Source organism: Heptranchias perlo, chromosome 16 (genome assembly GCF_035084215.1).
Source record: "Heptranchias perlo isolate sHepPer1 chromosome 16, sHepPer1.hap1, whole genome shotgun sequence".
In the NCBI taxonomy this organism is placed as follows: Eukaryota; Metazoa; Chordata; class Chondrichthyes; order Hexanchiformes; family Hexanchidae; genus Heptranchias; species Heptranchias perlo.
This window is the reverse complement of record NC_090340.1, coordinates 34922259-34941694: the sequence shown is the minus strand read 5'-3', so window position 1 is coordinate 34941694 and position 19436 is coordinate 34922259. Positions and strand designations below refer to the sequence as shown.

Genomic DNA, 19436 nt, shown 5'->3' with positions numbered 1-19436 from the left:
TTTTGAATTAAAACTGCCCACTAATGAAGTGAGGAAACTTGACATTTCTGCTGCAGAAAGCTGTAGAAACATTTCAGTTTAGAGCCAAAGCAAGACAATGAGAGATTAGAATTTATGCTTTGTGAAATCAAACCTCAAAGATAACTATGGACATTAACTTGTTGCAGCATTAGCATTAGACAAACCACACATAATGGCCCAGAGGGCCCTTTCTCATTCAAAAACAAAATACAGCAGATGCTGGAAATCTGAAATAAAAACAGAAAATGCTGGAGAAGCTCAGCAAGTCAAGCAGCATCTGAAAGAAGCAGAATTAGCATTTCAGACCTTTTGTCAGAACTGGAAGATGTTAAGAGTTAAAAGTTTTTGAGCAAGTACAGAGCCAGGGAAAGTGGGGGAGGGAGGGGATGGGAGGAAAGAACAAAAGGGAAGGTTTGTGATAGGTGGAGGACACGAGTGATTAAATGACAAAAGGGATGATGGTGCAAGGCAAGGAAGGTGGTAATAGGACAGGTTAAGAAATAAAAGATTGATCAGTAGCAGTTGTAAATGGCAGCAGCAGAACCATTATCAGCACCTGCTGACTGAAAAAATGGGAGCAGAGGTTATGATCTGAAGTTATAAGACCACCTCAACTTCTGTTATCGAGCTGCAGTACACAGACGCCACCTGCGTGTGCGCACACTCAGAGGCCGAGTTACAAACCATCATCGACGCATTCACCGAGGCGTATGAGAGAATGGGCCTCAGGTTAAACATTCGGAAAACAAAGGTCCTCTACCAGCCCGCTCCTGCCACACGACACTGCCCCCTGACCATCAAGATCCACAGTGAGCCTATGGACAGCGTGGATCATTTCCCATACCTTGGGAGCCTCCTCTCGGCGCAAGCAGGCATCGACGATGAAATTCAATATCGACTCCAATGTGCCAGTGCAGCCTTCGGACGCCTGAAGACCGAGACCTCAAATCCAGCACCAAGCTCATGGTCTACAGAGCAGCCGTGGTTCCCACCCTCCTGTACGCATCAGAAACATGGACAATGTACAGCAGACACCTCAAATCCCTGGAGAGATATCACCAACGTTGCTTTTGCAAAATCCTGCAAATCCACTGACAGGATTGGCGTACCAATGTGAGCTTTCTCTCACAGGCTAACATCCCCAGTATTGAGGCACTGGTCACGCTCAACCAGCTGCGATGGGCGGGCCACATTATCCGCATGCCTGACACAAGATTCCCTAAACAAGTGCTCTACTCAGAGCTCTGCAATGGCAGGCGATCACTAGGAGGGCAGAGGAAATGCCAAAAGGACACTCTCAAAGCCTCCCTAAAAAAATGCAACATCCCCGCCGACACGTGGGAATCGCTTGCCCTAGAACGCCCAAACTGGAGAAGAAGCATCCGCGAAGGCGCCAATCACCTCAAGCATCACCGTGTGGAGCACGTGGAGGCCAAGCGTAAGCAGCGGAAAGAGCGCGCAGAATCCAGAGCGTTTCATCCACCCGCCTTATTAAACACTACCTGCCCCACCTGTGGCAGAGTGTGCGGCTCCAGGATTGGACTACTCAGCCACCGCAGAACCCACCCTCCTGGAGTGGAAGCAAGTCATCCTCGACCCTGAGGGACTGCCAAAGAAGATGATGATTGAAATCAATGTTGAGTCCGGAAGGTTGGAAAAGTGCCTAAACGAAAGATAAGGTACTGTTCCTCGAGTTTACGTTGAGCTTTGTTGGAACAGTGTAAGAGGCCGAGGACTGAGAACAGAGTAAGAGTGGGAAGGGGAATTAAAATGGCAAGTGACCAGCAGGTCAGGGTCACGCTTGCAGAGAGAGCGGAGGTGTTCAGCAAAGCGATCACCCAGTCTGCGTTTGGTCTCCCCAATGTAGAGGAGACCGCACTGTGTGCAGCAGATACAGTATACTAAATTGGAAGAAGTACAAGTAAACCGCTGTTTCACCTGGAAGGAGTGTTTGGGCCCTGGACGATGGAAAGGGAGGAGGTGAAGGGGCAGGTGTTGCATCTCCTACGCTCACACGGGAAGGTGCCATCGGGGGGAGAGCAGGAGTTAGGGGTGATGGTAGAGTGGATTAGGGTGTCGCGGAGGGTGCAGTCCCTTCGGAATGCTGAAAGGGGAGAGGAGGGGAAGATGTGTTTGGTGATGGGATCGCGCTGGAGATGGCGGAAATGGCGGAGGATGATACGTTGAATGTGGCGGCTGGTGGGATGGAAGGTGAGGACAAGAGGGACCTTATCATGGTTCTGGGAGGGAAGGGAAGGGGTGAGGGCAGAATTGCGGGAAATAGGACGGACACGGTCGAGGACCCTGTCAACTACAGTGGAGGGGAATCCTCGGTTGAGGAAAAAGGACGACATATCGGAAACGCTGGTGCCGAAGGTGGTATCGTCAGAACAGATGCGACGGAGACGAAGAAACTGGGAGAAGGGAATAGAGTTCTTACAGGAAGCAGGACGGGAGGAAGTGTAATCAAGGTAGCTGTGGGAGTCGGTGGGCTTATAGAATCATAGAAAGTTACAGCACAGAAGGAGGCCATTTGGCCCATCAGGTCTTCACTAGCTCTATGCAAGGGCAATCCAGCTAGTCCCACTCCCCTGCCCTAGTCCCACTCCCTTGCCCTATCCCCATAGCCCTGCAAATTTTTTCCTTTCAAGTACTTATCCAGTTCCCTTTTGAAGGCCACGATTGAATCTGCCTCCACCACCCCCTCGGGCAGTGCATTCCAGATCCTAACCACTTGCTGTGTTTAAAAAAAAAAGGTTTTTCCTCATGTCACTTTTGGTTCTTTTGCCAATTACCTTAAATCTATATCCTTTGGTCCTTGACCCTTCCGCCAATGGAAGCAGTTTCTCTCTATCTACTCTGTCTAGACCATTCATGATTTTGAATACCTCTGTCAAATGTCCTCGCAACCGTTTCTGTTCCAAGGAAAACAACCTCAGCTTCTCCAGTCTATTCACATAACTAAAGTCTCTCATCCCTGGAATCATCTGGTAAATCTCTTTTGCACCCTCTCTAAGGCCTTCACACCTTTTCTAAAGAGACACAGTACTCCAGTTGTGGCCAAACCAGTGTTTTATAAAGGTTCATCATGACTTCCATACTTTTGTACTCTATGCCTCTATAGAGTACAGGATCCCGTATTTTTTTTTAACCGCTTTCTCAATCTGCCCTACCACCTGCAACGATTTGTACACATATACCCCCCGAACTCTCTGTTCCTGTGCCCCTTTTAGAGTTGTGCTTTCTAGTTTTTATTGGCTGTCCTTGTCCTTCCTACCGAAATGAATCCCTTCGCATTTTTCTGCGTTAAATTTCATCTGCAACGAGTTCGCTCATGCCACCAGCCTGTAAATGTCCTCTTGAAATCTATCACCATCCTCCTTATTGTTTACTACCCTTCCAAGTTTTGTGTCATCTGCAAATTTTGAAATTGTGCCCTGTACATCCAAGTCCAAGTCATTAATATATATCAAGAAAAGCAGTGGTCCCAGCACCAACCCCTGGGGAACACCTCTGTACACCTCCCTCCAGTCCGAAAACAACCGTTCACCACTACTCTTTGTTTCCTGTCCCTTAGCCAATTCTGTATCCATGTTGCTACTGCCCCCTTTATTCCATGGATTGCAATCTTGATGATAAGCCTACCATGATATTGGTTAACACCCTATCCCCAGAAATGGAGATAGAGAAGTCGAGGAAGGGAAGGGAAGAGGCGGAGCTGGACCATTTGAAGGCAAGGGAAGGGTGGAAATTGACAGCAAAGTTGATGAAATTTTCCAGTTCGAAGCGAGAGCAGGAAACGGCACCGATTTCATTCCTTTCTCATTCTTCAGCTTTTGTTGAAATCTTGCTTGACAAAAAAGATTTTCACTGATGAAGCACATCAGTCATATGTAATTTTGATTTTTAATACCTGGGCAAATGAAATCTATATCTTGGATCAAAATGTAACCAGATACATACATAGAAATACATAGAACTTACAACATGGAAACAGGTAATTCGGTCCAACCACGTGTGTCAATGTTTACCCTGCACGCGAGCAAATAGGCAGTCTGCTTCTAACTACCCTGTCCCATCTTTTTATAATTTTAAACACTTCTATCATGTCACCCCGTAATGTGAGTGGTTCTTATGAAAAACGACCCTGGGGTAGTGTTCATTCAGTGCAGTGCTACGGGTTATGCTTGATGTCTGGCCCCTTTTTAACCAGGAAGTTGTACTATTTTTTGGAAGCTTGCAAATCTGATGAATAATTCAATCTGCAATTATTTAATAAATAAAGTCAACAGGCACAACCCCAATACTGAATTTCAGGTTTCACAGTAACTTGTTGATCAATTTTTCGTGGTCATGGTAGTCTTTCATGCTTGCTCTTATACAACAATGCAGATTTTTTAAAACCTGTTTGAACTAAATAATCCACTTGGAAAAGGACAGCAGATTTGTTTTATATTAAATTGTTCAATATGAATGTATTGATTTGCATCACTAACTTAAGACTAATAGTACTAATTGTAATTGTTCCAGTTTTAATTTAGACATGATGGAACTGGCACATTGTTAAAAGTACTTGATTTTTATTTTGATAAATTTTCAATTTTGTTGTGTCTTATCTCTCTTGTCCAGGCGCATTGACGATGACAAGGGAAGGACTCATGAGCTGGAATACTCCGCTGTAAAATGCATGAGAGGAATTCTCTACTGCTACATGCGTCAAGCTGATAAGGTATGTATGGATCTACATTTTTACCTTTTTATTTAGGATTAATTTTACCTGTAGTAATGATTCTGAACAGACGGAAACAAGTATGTTTAATTATAAAATTTTAAATTAATATCTCTTTTAAAAACCCTTTGTAGGCTTGTATTATCCGGGAGTTGGTATCAACTTATAAGAAATAACTGAGGTCACCTGATTACTGTTTGTGAACTGTTTGTCTTTTTTGGCCTTTTCTTAAGAAAATTGCAATTTTAACCGTGCTCTTCCCAGTTCTTTTCATAAGGTAACATTACACACCATGTACTAAAGCTGTTCACTTTCACAATTTTTGAACCAGATCACTTGTTCTGAACAATGTACAGATACTATTCAATTTACCCTATCATGAGTTTGCCGAGCAAAATGGAATTACTGGTAATCTTGGAGAAATTTGTGATGCTGTTTCCCTTTTCTTTCTCAGTTGATGGAAAATGTGTTGAGAAGAAAGGATAAAAAACAGAATAATTGTTTTCTCTCAGTTTTCGCCATTTCTTCTCTCCTTTCGCATGAAAGATCTTGCATAGAGGAAAGAACTTGCATTTATAAAATGCCCTTCATGACCTCAGGACGTCCCAAAGTGCTTCACAACCAATGAAGTACTTTTGAAGTGTAGTCACTGTTGTAATGTAGGGAAATGTGCCTGATGTTGACTAGTGGCCACCCATCACTGGCAAATGAGGGCCTAGTCCTAGATACCCCCTGCCACACATTAGCCACTACCTTCAGCCCAAGGCCATTTCAACTCCCAGGCCTCTTTTTAATATTTGTCTCCTGCCCGAAGCTGGCGGGAATGACGTTCTAGCCGATGGGCAGAAACAGGAATTGGGGTGGGAGCTGCATGCTGCCAGGGAATGAGTTGGGAACGCGGCACGAATTCCCCGAACGTCATTTTAACCAGCCTGCCTACCCTATTAGTGCTCCATAGGTGATTTCCCTGGTCTCCCCTCTCACAGGTACCTCCACCCACCTGACCTCCTTATTCTACCACTCTTTCTGACTCACTAACCGTGCCACTGAAATCACCATTATCCCACTCTTCCTGCTTTTCCATAACCCGCTTTGGCTGTAAGTTTGTTAATGTGCTCACTATGCTTTTATAGACAATACAGCGAAAGCGCAATAAGTGGCATTAATAAACTTAAAGCAGGATTGATCAGTAGAGCTCTAACGGTGAGACTTCCCCCCCTGACCAGCCCAAGAAGCAATCCTAAAAACAAACTTGGTACCATGAACTGGGAACCATCTTTAAGTTGGTTACAGCAATTTTACACAGTTTGGCAAACGTATACAGTTGAGCTGTGGGCAGGTTGCGGTGAAGTCTTATGACAGGAAGAACAGTGGAAGACCACCTTAGGATCATCTCCCTCAGTGCTCCTGAACCGTGCCCCCATAATACTGCCAGAACTCATCCCTTCCCCCCGCCCCCCCCCCCCCCCAATACAGCCAGATCCCTGCCCTCAGAATCCAACAAGACCCTTATCCTCATAAAATGCTTCTGTCTACCCCGATACTGTGAAACCCTGCTCTTCCTCAATGCTGCTGGACCTGACCTCCCACTTCCCCAATACTTCTGCACCCAGAGACCACGTCCACTTACTTCCACATCCTATACCCACCTCCCACTGCTTCCAGATGCCATGAACCCTTCCTCAATATTCCCATATCCCAGAATCCCCTTTGCTGCTCCCAAATCGCAAAGTCCCACCAGTACTTGCAGACCCGAGAACCCATTTCCATCACCACTACACCCCAGGATTGCACTCCTAATCCTCCCCACAACAGAACACCCTCTCTCTACTCCTTTACCCCACATTCTCATCTTTACCATCATTGGACCCAACATCTCACTATCTGGTTTCAAGTAACATAGTTTATTCTCACCCCTCTCTCTGGGCCTGTCTTCTAAGGGATGAACTTCACCTTTATCTTCTTTCTCATCCTTATTCATTAGAGCAACGCCAACTCAAATCCCACCTGCACAACACTTACTGTGTACTCCCAGTTCCTCACTTACCCTTCACACTTTCCCTAGTCAATTGCACATTATTGCCACTCCCCATTCAAGCACCACATTGGCCTCCCACTTAGACTGCCTCCTATCATTACTTGTTCAATCACTTTGACCCTCAATATCCCCCCCCACGCATTTCAAAACCATCCCACATCTAAATCTCCCTCAATACAACTCCTTAATTAGAAATTACTTCAAAAAAATCTGTCCCCCGCTGATCAAACTTGCTTAACCGATGTAGTGACTAAAGAATAAATACATCACTCAAAAGAATGACGCTATCCTACAAGATTGGTAATCTATATTTAAAACTCTTGATGGATATAAACATGTAATTAACATTTAATAATCTGGAATAAGTATTATTGTCTTGCCTTGTTATAGATGTTTTGTGTATAATTTTATGAAGCAAACGGAACACACCAAAAATGCTGAACAAAATTGCAGTATTGGAAAATTGATCAAGTATTGAATTGCAGGAATATTTAATTTCACAGTGTCAAAAGCCAAGGTCCACAACATGAGGCAGAATGAATAAGCCAGTGAAAGAATCACTGTATTGTTTGGCACTTTGTTTGGAGCTGATAATTTTGAGGAAGAAAAATGTCTGCTTTATAGCACCCATTCATAGTAGTGTCAAACTAGCAGCTAAATTAAGATACTGCAGTTTTGTAGCACCAAAAGTGAAAACTGTAAAGCAACCTGCAAAAAGCGCTTTGTTACATAAATTCTTTCTGATCTGAAATATTTGGCATCTTAATTGATGGCATTTCACAGAAAACAAGCCAATCTTTAATTTATGTTAATACTGAAACAGTGACATCTGAAGTTAAATGTCTCAAAGCACAGTAGTAATGGATTGAATTTCATACAGTATTTGCAGTATTTGAGACTTTTGGGAGGCAGACTATGTTCCTGAAACAGCCAATAATAATCTGCTCCAAAAACTATTAAAAAGCACCACAAAAGCTGCTGCATTGCAGTTGATGCTGCATCTGCTGAGGTATGAACTTTTGGACTGTACATGTTTTTCAGTTCACCTCCCAAGGGAAGCTCGGATATGGAATGCCGTTACTGCATTTGCAATTCAGTAATATGATCACATACTCATTGATGCACAAATCAGTTAACTGTACCCATTATTTTCCACTGAATTACTTAAATGAAATTCTGAAAATTAAATTAAGTTTTCCTACTTGCAACATTAAGGTGGTATTCCCAAATATGTCAAGGTTAAAAATATAAATATGCATTGAGTATATTAGATTTATTACATTTACCATTCCTTTGCACATGCTTTACATTCACAGCAGAATTTCTTTCGCTAGTTTGATAAGAATTGAGATTCATACCAAATCTCTCGCAGGATTTGAAGATAAATGTACTGATACCAAAATACTACTTCATGTTACAATATTTTCTTGGTAATCTCCGGATTGCTTCCTGTGCCATATGGTGGACAGATTAAGGACAGGAAAATTAGGAAGATCAACAGGTGGCTGCAGGGCTGGTGCAGGACGGAAGGGTTCACATTTTTGGGGCATTGGAGCGAGTTCTGAAACACAGAACGGCTATACTGAAGGGACCATCTGCGCCTGAGCCAAAGTGGAACCAATGTCCTTGCAGAGATGGTGAATAGAGCAGTGGGGGGAGTATTTAAACTAATACAGCAGGGTGGGTGGAAAAGTCTAGATTTGAGACTGGAGAGGAAGAGCAGAATTATTAAAGCTGTTGGAATTCAAACAGAAGGCTTAGCTGAAATAAATAGTGAGAAAATATTATCAAAGTAGAAAGCAGAAAGAAAAAGGCTTTGAGGGAGTGAGATAAAAGCATTGTTGCAGAAGGAGCAAGGATATCAAAAAATTAAATCAGAAAACCAGGGAAAAGAATAACGGTCAATGTTCCAAAAAATTGAAGACAAGATTAAGTGGTATTTATGTGAATGCACAAAGCATTCAAAATAAAATTGAAAGTTGGGAACATTAATATCTGTGAAGGGATATGATATAGTGGTTATAACAGATGAGGTTTCAGTTTAGATAGGACTGGGAACTTAATATTCTTGGTTGTAAATATTTTTCAGAGAGCTGGGGGAAGTACAAAAGTGCACTGGGGGTAGCAGTGTTAATGAAGGATTCTATTACTGTGCTAGAATGTAAAAATATCCTTGGGAGTTATGTTAAAACAGAATCTATATGGATCAGAGTGAGGAAATAGGAAGGGAAATAGTACAATTTTCAGTGTGCATTATAGGCCACGAAACAGCCAACATGAAATTGAGGTGGATATGTGCAAACAAATCTGAGACATGAACAAGAACAACAGAGCAAGAATATTGGGTGAATTTATCTATGTCTAGACTGAAAGAAAGTGGGAATACTTTTTAGAATGCACCCAGGACCATTTCCACAATCAGTATGTTTCTAGACTAACACGGAAAAGGGCGTTTCTTTAATTTAGTTCTGGGAAATGAAAAGGGGCAAATAACTGATGTGGCAGTAGTAGAACAATTGGGGAAATAGTGCCAATAACATAGTTTCATTGTCAGAATAGCAAACGATTACGAAGAGTCATACATAAAGTAACTGGACTAGAAAAGGGCAAAGTTCAACAAGATAAGCAAGATGTCTAAATTAACTGGGCAGAAAAGTTAGTAAATAGATCAATGGATCAACAGTGGGACATCTTCGAATATGAGATGGATAGAGTGCAAAATAAATATAATCTGATATGTCAAAAAGGAGGTGCATCAAAGAATAGATTTCTGTGGATAAAGATAGACTAAAACTAAACTGAAACTTAAAAAGTTGACATATTGTGAGCGGATTTTCCTGTTAATGTCACGCAACAAAAGGGTTGTTAGTCCTTCAACAATAACTGCGACGTGATACAGGCCCGAGTGGTTATTAAACAACAAGCTTTAATACATTGACTTACTACAGTGTTATGATTGTAATACAACTGTCTTTAGATTACATTAAATGACAAGCAATCAATATAACCTGGTTTTCCTGCATACTCAGATTGATCAGATCTGACCTTCGTAGGCCTGCCTCGGTAATGGACTTCTGACTGTCCTATAAGACCATAAGAGATAGGCCCCTTGAGCCTGCTCCACCATTCAATTAGATCCTGGCTGATCTGATTTTTACCTCAACTCCACTTTCCCGCCTTTTCCCCATATCCTTTAACTCCCTTGTCTAACTCAGCCTTGAATGTATTCAATGACTCAGCCTCCACAGCTTTTTGGGGTAAAGAATTCCAAAGATTCACGACCCTCTGGGAGAAGAAATTCCTCCTCATTTCCGTCTTAAACGGGCAACCCCTTATTCTGAGACTATGCCCCTAGTTTTAGATTCCCCCAAGAGGGGTAACATCCTCTCAGCATCTACCCTGTCGAGTCCCCTCAGAACCTTGTATGTTTCAATAAGATCTCCTCTCATTCTTCTAAACTCCAATGAGTATAGACCCAACCTGTTCAATCTTTCCTCGTAAGATAACTCTTCCATACCCGGAATCAACCTAGTGAACCTTCTCTGAATTGCCTCCAATGTAAGTATGTCCTTCCTTAAATGAGGGCACCAGAACTGTACGCAGTACTCCAGGTGTGGTCTCACCAGAACCCTGTACAGTTGTAGCATGACTTCCCTGCTTTTATAGTCCATCCCCTTAGAACTAAAGGCCAATATTCCGTTTGCCTTCCGGATTACCTGCTGCACCTGTATGTTGACTTTTTGTGTTTCATGTACAAGGACACACAGATCCCTCTGTACCGCAGCATTTTGTAGTATTTCTCCATTCAAATAATATTTTGCTTTTTTATTTTTCCTCCCAAAGTGGATGACTTCACATTTTCCCACATTATATTCCATCTGCCAAATTTTTGCCCATTTGCTTAACCTGCCAATATCCCTTTGTGTCCTCATTGCAACTTGCTTTTCCACCTACCTTTTGTATCATCAGCAAATTTGGCCACAAGACACTCAGTTCCTTCATCCAAGTCGTTGATATATATTGTAAATAGTTGAGGCCCCAGCAGTGAGCCCTGCGGCACCCCACTAGTTACAGATTGCCATTTTGAAAATGACCCTTTTATCCCGACTCTTTGTTTTCTGTTAGTTAGCCAATCCTCTATCCATGCCAGCATATTACCCCCAACACCATGGGCTCTTATCTTGTGCAGTAATCTTTTATGTGGCACCTTATCGAATGCCTTTTGGAAATCCAAATATACTGCATCCATTGGTTCCCCTTTATGCACCCTGCCTGTTACTTCCTCAAAGAGCTCTAGTAAATTTGTCAGACATGATTTCCCCTTCATAAAACCATGTTGACTCTCCTTGATTGTATTATGAGTCTCCAAATGTCGTGCTACTACTTCCTTAACAATGGATTCTAGCATTTTCCCAATGACAGATGTTAGGCTAACTGGTCTATAGTTACCTGCTTTCTGTCTCACTCCCTTCTTGAATAGGGGTGTTACGTTTGCGGTTTTCCAATCCGCTGGGACCTTTCCAGAATCTAGTGCATCCACTATCTCTGCAGCCACTTCCTTTAAGAACCTCGGATGCAAGCCATCAGGTCCAGGGGACTTGTCAGCCTTTAGACCCATTAGTTTACCTAGTACTTTTTCTCTAGTGATAGTGATTGTTTTTAGTTCTTCCCTCCCCTTTGCCCCTTGATTTTCTACTATTATTGTTGTATTATTAGTGTCTTCTACTGTGAAGACAGATACAAAATATCTGTTCAATTCCTCTGCCATTTCCTTGTTTTCCATTATTATTTTCCCAGTCTCATCCTCTAAGGGACCAATGTTTACTTTAGCTACCCTCTTCCTTTTTATATACTTGTAGAAGCGTTTACTCTCATAATTTATTTTCTCCCTCTTTATTATTCTTTTAGTCCTCCTTTGCTGGTTTTTAAAGTTTCCCCAATCTTCGGGCTTACCAGTAATCTTTGCCATGTTGTATGCTTTTTCTTTTAACCTGATACCATCCTTTACTTCCTTAGTTAGCCATGGTTGGTTCACCCTTTTTGTGGAGTCTTTCATCCTCACGGATATATTTTTGTTGCGAGTCATAAAATATCTTTTTAGATGTTTGCCACTGCTTATCCACCATCATACCATCTAATTTGTTTACCCAGTCCACTTTAGCCAATTCCGCCCTCACTCCTTTATAGTTGCCCTTATTTAAATTTAATACAGTAGTTTCAGACCCAAGATCCTCGCTCTCAAACTGGATGTGAAATTCTATCATGTTATGATCACTGCTTCCCAAGGGATCCTTTATTTTGATATCATTAATTAATCCTGTTTCGTTACCCATTACCAGATCCAAAATGGCCTGTTCCCTGGTTGGTTCCTTGGCGTATTGGTCTAAGAAACAGTCCCTAATACACTCTATGAACTCCTCCTCAGAGCTATTTTTGCCAATTTGATTTGTCCAATCTACGTGAAAGTTAAAATCGCCCAATATTATTGTATTACCTTTTTTACAAGCCCTCCTTATTTCCTGATTAATATTTTGCCCTACAGTGTAGCTACTGTTAGGGGGCCTATATACTACTCTCACCAGTGATGTATTTCCCTTGGTATTTCTTACCTCCACCCAAATTGATTCGACATCTTGATCTTCTGAGCCAAGATCATTTCTCACTATTATACCAATTTCATCCTTTATTAACAGAGCTACCCCACCACCTTTTACCTTTTTTCCTATCCTTCCGAAATGTTAAATAACCCTGAATATTTGGTTCCCAACCTTGGTCACCTTGCAACCACGTCTCTGTAATGGCCACAAGATCATACCCATTTGTTTCTATTTGTGCCGTCAATTCATCTATCTTATTACGAATGCTGCGTGCATTCAGATAAAGAACCTTTAATTTTGCCTTTTTACCATTCTTTCCTACCCTGGCCCATTTGCTAGTGCACTCTTATGTTTGTACGCTCTGTCCCTTCCTGACACACTCTGTTAATCATTACCCCCATCACTTTCCTGTACTACTTCCTTGTCTTTTCTCTTTATAAATCTAAACTTCGGCCCACCTGAGCCCTCCCCCCCCAACTTTATTTAGTTTAAAGCCTTCTCTACCGCACTAGTTATTCGGTTTGCCAGAACACTGGTCCCAGCATGGTTCAGGTGAAGCCTGTCCCAACGGAACAGCTCCCTCTTTCCCCAGTACTGATGCCAGTGCCCCATGAATCGAAGCCCACTTCTCCCACACCAAACTTTGAGCCATGCATTCATCTCTCTGATCTGATTTACCCTGTGCCAATTTGCTCGTGGCTCAGGTAATAATCCGGAGATGATCACCTTTGTGGTTCTCCTTTTTAATTTAGTCCCTAGCTGCTCAAACTCCCTCAGCAGAACCTCTTTCTTAGGTACCAATGACATAGGTAGGACTATGTGGACCACGACAACTGGATCCTCCCCCTCCCACTCCAAGTTTCTCTCCAGCCCCGAGGAGGTGTCCTTAACCCTGGCACCGGGTAGGCATCACAGCCTTCGGGACTCTCGCTCTTGGCTGCAGAGAACAGTATCTATCACTCTAACTATACTGTCGCCTACTATAACCACATTCCTTTTTACTCCCCCCACTTGAATGGCCCTCTGAACCACGGTGCCATGGCCAGTTTACTCATCCTTCCTGCAGTCCCTTCACTTGTCCACAAGGACTGCAAGAACCTCGTATCTATTGGACAAGTGCAGAGGCTGAGGCTCCTGCAATGCTATTTCCTTGATCCCCGTACCTGCCTCAATCGCAGTCACACCCTCCTGTCCCTGACCACGTGCCAATTCTACAGTATTTAGTCTAAGGAGCATGTCTGCCTCCTGGATCAAAGTGTCCAGGTAACTTTCTCCCTCCCTGATGCCTCGCAACGTCTGCAGCTCGAACTCCAGCTCCTCAAGTCTGAGCCGAAGTTCCTCGAGCTGCAGACACATACCGCAGATGTAGTCGCCCTGGACAAAACTGTCCAGTAGCTCCCACGTGTTGCAGCTGCAACACATCTCCTGCCCTGTCATAACTATTTTATTTATTTAATTGCTTACTTCAATGCCAATCAAATTATTTTTAGGTTGAACCAAGTACTGGCCTTGTTTAATTTATTAAATTAAGTTTAGCTTTTTTTAAAAAAAATTTAGTTTTATGCTATATGTTACTCAGCCCACAGTCCTAAGAAAGAAGAAAACAGAAGAGATACCACTGTTGACCGGAAGTCACCGGTTAACGGTTTTGGCTTAGTACACAGAGGAAGAGTCAATTCTCTCTCAATTCTCAATTCGCTTTATTAACGTTATTAGATCATGTACATACCGCTTATGCATCTAGTTAGATATAGGCATGCAGTTTACAGCAGGTTATACAGTTTTATACTCAAACTAGGATTTAAACGCACACCCACTAGGTTTCTCTGACTAACACTCCCTGAGTGGTCACAGAATGGAAAAGATATTATATTACCCGGAAAGGAGAGATAATGCTGGCCAGGCAATTCGCTCTCTCACTCTCGACGTCGTCTCTACGTCCCTGACGTAGTCTCTATGTCTCTGACGTAGGGTCCCTACTTCCACGATGGTTAGTCTCCTTCAAAAACACACACTCGCTCTCTGGCACCAAGCCTGCAATTCTTCAGTTTTATTTCCAAGTCTGTCTTTTCGAATGATGCTGTCTTCTCCGATTGGCTCAAAGTTGCTGGAGTGGTCAATGTCATCCCCTGATTGGCTCTGTTCCAAGGGGCTAGGTAGCATCACCTCAATACTCCTTTTCTAAATAAGGCCTGGTGTCTCATCGAAGCTCCTTTGTCCCTCTAAGAAGCGGAACGAATTCAAACCGGTTCTGGCCAGTTCAGACCAGTGACTGAACTCCAAGTCACCTCAGTTCAAAAGTCAGTGTCTTTGTTAGCACTTCGAATTAAGCTCAATAGTTTTCTGCAGCCCCTGGCCAACACCACCAACCTGCCTTACCTGTGACGTCACACTGCAGTTTGGTTTTGTTGTTGCTATGACCCGCTCTCGGTATGCTACTCTCTGCTGTCTAAACAAATGCAGCTCGCCCCGTACTGCACAGAATCCCCTCACTCACCAAATTCCCAGTTATAGACTCTGTCGAAACCAGACTCCATTGATAGCTGCTACTCCGTGCTCCCTCTCGAGAGCTCTAACTTTTGGGAGGGAGCTTGCCCTATCTTTATACTATTTGGCTGCTATGTTCTGCACGTATGCATCACTGTCCTTGTCTCCCGGTCGTAAATCATCCCACCATGGGTGATGCCACGTTAACTACCCAAAAGAGCTGTTTTACGTTGTGTAGTTAATCACCTAAAGCTGCATCTCTTTATTTACAAGCTGTTATTGTCCTCTGGAATGTGTGGACCCCTTTCTAACCTGTGTTTATAACCTTGAGTGTCTTCTTCTGCTCCATGACTCTCTCTCAAGTTACAGAATGCTATCAGTTCTGTGAAAATGTTGGTTCCTTGGTTACCACACCTCCTGATTAAAACGTGTCTCCACAATTCTCACTTGTGTATGCCATTCTGAATGTTATCTATTCTAATGTAATGTCAGCCTCTTAGCAGCCACATTTCTTATCTAGATTTGGTGCATCACTTAACCTTTTGGTATTTTATAGTTCTGAAGTTTCAGCATTTCCTGCCTTTTACAAACTGTCTTGTTCACACACACAGAGTCTGACTTTGCCACCTTCCCCCCACCGTTTAACATCCACCCCCTTGCTATGATGCTTGGGAGCTTTATGCAAGCTATGCGCAATGGGATATTTGACCATGTTTGGTTTTAAACCATATTCTTACACATATGATAAAATTAGGACTAATAATGAAGAAAATGATAAGGCATATAGAGTGTAGTAAAGAGGTGAAAAGGAGATTGGAGTGGCTAAAAGGGGATATAAAAAAAAGGCTAGCAGATAATATAAGAGGAAATATCAAAGTCTTCTATAAGCATATAAAACATAAAAGAATATTTTAAGAGGAGGTAGGACTGTTCAAGATAAATGAGGGTGCCTAATTGTGATGAAGATATGGAGGAGATAGTAAATAAGCATTTTGCATTGTTTTTTCCTACAAATGATGGTGGAAGTGAGAGTATAAGTATATTAGAGGAGTTGGATGAGTCACTGCCTGATGGCATGGACCCTTGGATGTTGAAAGAAGTCAGATAGATGCACTGGCCACAGTTTTTCAATTTTCCTTAAATATGCAAATTGTATCATGGGAATGAAGAGCAACAATGTAACATTTTATTCAAGAAGTGTGAAAAGGATAAATTATAATTATAGACCAGGTAGTCTAACATCAATAGTGAATAGAATCTATAATTCACATTAAGATTCGTGATCATTTATAAATGCATGGGTTGATCAAGGAGAACACAGCATGGATTTGTTAAAGACAAGTCATGTTTGACAAATTTAATGGAGTTTTCCAAACAAGTGACTGACTGGATAGATAAAGAGAATGCCGTAGGTGGAGTGTATTTGGATTTTCAGAAGGCGTTCGATAAGGTGTCTCAAGAGACTTGTTAGTAAAATTCAGAAGTATGTTATGAAAGGAATTGTAGCAGCATGGCTAGAGAAAGATTTATGGACAGGAGACAAAGAGTTAGGTTAAATGGGTGTTGCTCAGATTGGGGAAGGATTGGAAGTGGTATTACACCAGAGGTCAGTCCTGGGTCCACTTTTGTTCTTGGTATATATATTGGAATTGGGCAAAGGAAGCACAATCTCAAAATCACAAGATTTGTGACAACACTAAAGTAGAGCTAATGGCAAACAGCAAGATTAAGTCCAGAAGACTTCAGGAAGGCATAGATAGGTTATGGGCTGACAGGTGGCATATGCAATTTAATGCAGATAATTGTGAGATAATACATTGTGGGAAGAAAAACAAGGAATGGGAGTACGCACCAAATGTAATGACACTGAGGGATATGGATGAACAGCGAGACCGAGGGATTCAAATGCCTAACTGTCTGAAAGTGGGGAGTGTAGGTTTGATAATGTCATAAAAAATGGCAACAAAATTGCATCAGTTTCCCTTTGTTTATTTGGTGACTTGTAGCAGATTCCTATTATTAACTTTTTCCCTTTACCGTCCTTTAATTCTAACCAAAGAGACTCAGTACAACTTCCAGCATCCAACTCCATTGTAACTAGCCTCTCTCTAACAAATAATGCCACCCTACCTCCTGCCTTACCTTCCCAGTCCTTCCTAAAACACAAAAAAAACCTGCGTTAACTCCCCAATTCTCATTTGATTTCAACCAGTTTCAATCACTCCTACAACTTTTATTTCCTCTTATGTACCAGCACTTCTAATTGATCCATTTTAATCCTTGTATACTCCTTGCATTCAGAAAAGCACAATGCAGGTTATCCTTTAATAGCCTTACTCCCTCTCTTCCTAATTATTTCTTAACCTACAGTCTGTTCTGCTTTCCCCTTCCCCCTGTTTTATTCAACCTTTCTGTAGGAACATTGATACCCTTTTGGTTCAGATAAATCTGTCCATCCTGAACAACTTCCCTCTGTCTCAGACTAGTCCTAACGTCATTGTAATCTGAAACCCTCCCTCCTGCACCATCTCTCACACCAAGCATCAGTGGATCTAATCTGTCCTTGCCTAACCTTCCAGCACATGGCACAGGAAGTAATTCTGAGATTAAAACGAAGATAGTAGCAAAAGTAAACGTTAGTCCCTTAGAGGCTGAGACAGGAGAAATTATAATGGGAAATAAGGAAATGGTAGAGACCTTAAACAAATATTTTGTATCTGTCTTCACAGTAGAAGACACAAAAAGCATACCAGAAATAGTGGGGAACCAAGGGACTAATGAGAGTGAGGAACTTAAAGTAATTAATGTCAGTTGAGAAAAAGTGCTAGAGAAATTAATGGGACTAAAAGCTGACAAATCCCCTGGACCTGATGGTCTACATCATAGGATTCTAAAAGAGGTGGCTGCAGAGATACTGGATGTATTGGTTGTGATCTTCCAAAATTCCCTAGATTCTAGGATGGTCCCAGCGGTTTGGAAGGTAGCATATGTAACACTGCTATTGAAGAAAGGAGGGAGAGAGAAAACCGGGAACTACAGGCCAGTTAGCCTGACATCGGTCATCGGGAAAATGCTGGAATCCATTATTAAGGAAGTGGTAACAGGACACTTAGAAAATCATAATATGATTAGGCAGAGTCAACATGGTTTTATGAAAGGGAAATCAAGTTTGACAAATTTATTAGAGTTTTTTGAGGATGTAACTAACAGGGTAGATAAAGGGGAACCAGTGGATGTAGTATGTTTGAATTTTCAAAAGGCATTTGATAAGGTGTCACATAAAAGGTGGTTATGCAAGGTAGGGGCTCATGGGGTTGGGGGTAATACATTAGCTTGGATAGAGGATTGGTTAATGGTCAGAAAACAGAGAAAAGGGATAAATTCATTTTCAGGTTGGCAGGCTGTAACTAGTCGGGTGCTGCAAGGATCGGTGCTTTGGCCTCAGATATTTACAATCTATATTAATGACTTAGATGAAGGGACCGGATGTAATGTATCCAAGTTTGCTGACGCTACCAAGTTAGATGGGAAAGTGAGCTGTGAGGAGGACACATAGAGTCTGCAAAGGGATATAGACAGGTTAAGTGAGTGGACAAGAAGGTGGCAGATGGAGTATAATGTGGGGAAATGTGAGGTTATTCACTTTGGCAGGAAGAATAGAAAAGCAGAATTTTTTTTAAATGGTGAGAAACTATTTAATGTTGGTGTTCAGAGAGATTTGGGTGTCTTCATACAAGAAATACAGAAAGTTAGCATGCAGGTACAGCAAGCAATTAGGAAAGCAAATAGCATGTTGGCCTTTATTGCAAGGGGGTTGGAGGACAAGAGTAAGGAAGTCTTACTACAGTTGTACAGGGCTTTGGTGAGACCTCACCTGGAGTACTGCGTACAATTTTGGTCTCCTTATTTAAAGAAGGATATACTTGCGTAGAGGCGGTGCCACAAAGGTTCACTAGATTGATTCCTGGAATGAGAGGGCTGTCCTATGAGGAGAGATTGAGTAGAATGGGCCTAAGGTCTCTGGAGTTTAGAAGATTGTAAACAATTTTACAACACCAAGTTATAGTCCAGCAATTTTATTTTAAATTCACAAGCTTTCGGAGGCTACCTCCTTCGTCAGGTGAACGATGTGAATTTCTGCTTTTCTGCTTTTCTTCCTCATCTCAGTCTGCTGAGATGAGGAGATGTGTCATTGGTTCCCACATGGTCGATGACTTCAAGTTACTGTCACTCCCTTTCCAAATGTTTTTCCAACCGCTTTGTTCTGTCCTTCACCCTGGCACCAGGGATTCAACACCCATTACGATCACACCTGAAAAAATGCTGCCTATCTCTATCCCTGTAATTGAATATCTTGCCACTACCACTCGTCTATACTCTTTTTTTTGTCCTCCTGGGTAACCACTTGCTTCACAGTAGTATGGAGGACTTACAATTTCTGCTTTTCTATTCTTCCTGCCAAAGTGAATAACCTCACATTTCCCCACATTATACTCCATCTGCCACCTTCTTGTCCACTCACTTAACCTGTCTATATCCCTTTGCAGACTCTATGTGTCCTCCT

At 42.2% G+C, this 19436-nt stretch overlaps 1 protein-coding gene across 3 annotated transcripts in view; it reads left to right on the top strand.

The window, feature by feature from the left end:
* The window catches only part of phkb (phosphorylase kinase, beta), a 258511-nt gene that overhangs the window by 71396 nt on the left and 167679 nt on the right, over positions 1-19436 (top strand). For all 3 annotated transcript variants that reach the window (XM_067997927.1, XM_067997926.1, XM_067997928.1), the window contains one exon: positions 4651-4750. In XM_067997927.1, the coding sequence (XP_067854028.1) occupies positions 4651-4750 (100 nt within the window). The remainder of the gene's footprint in view (positions 1-4650; positions 4751-19436) is intronic.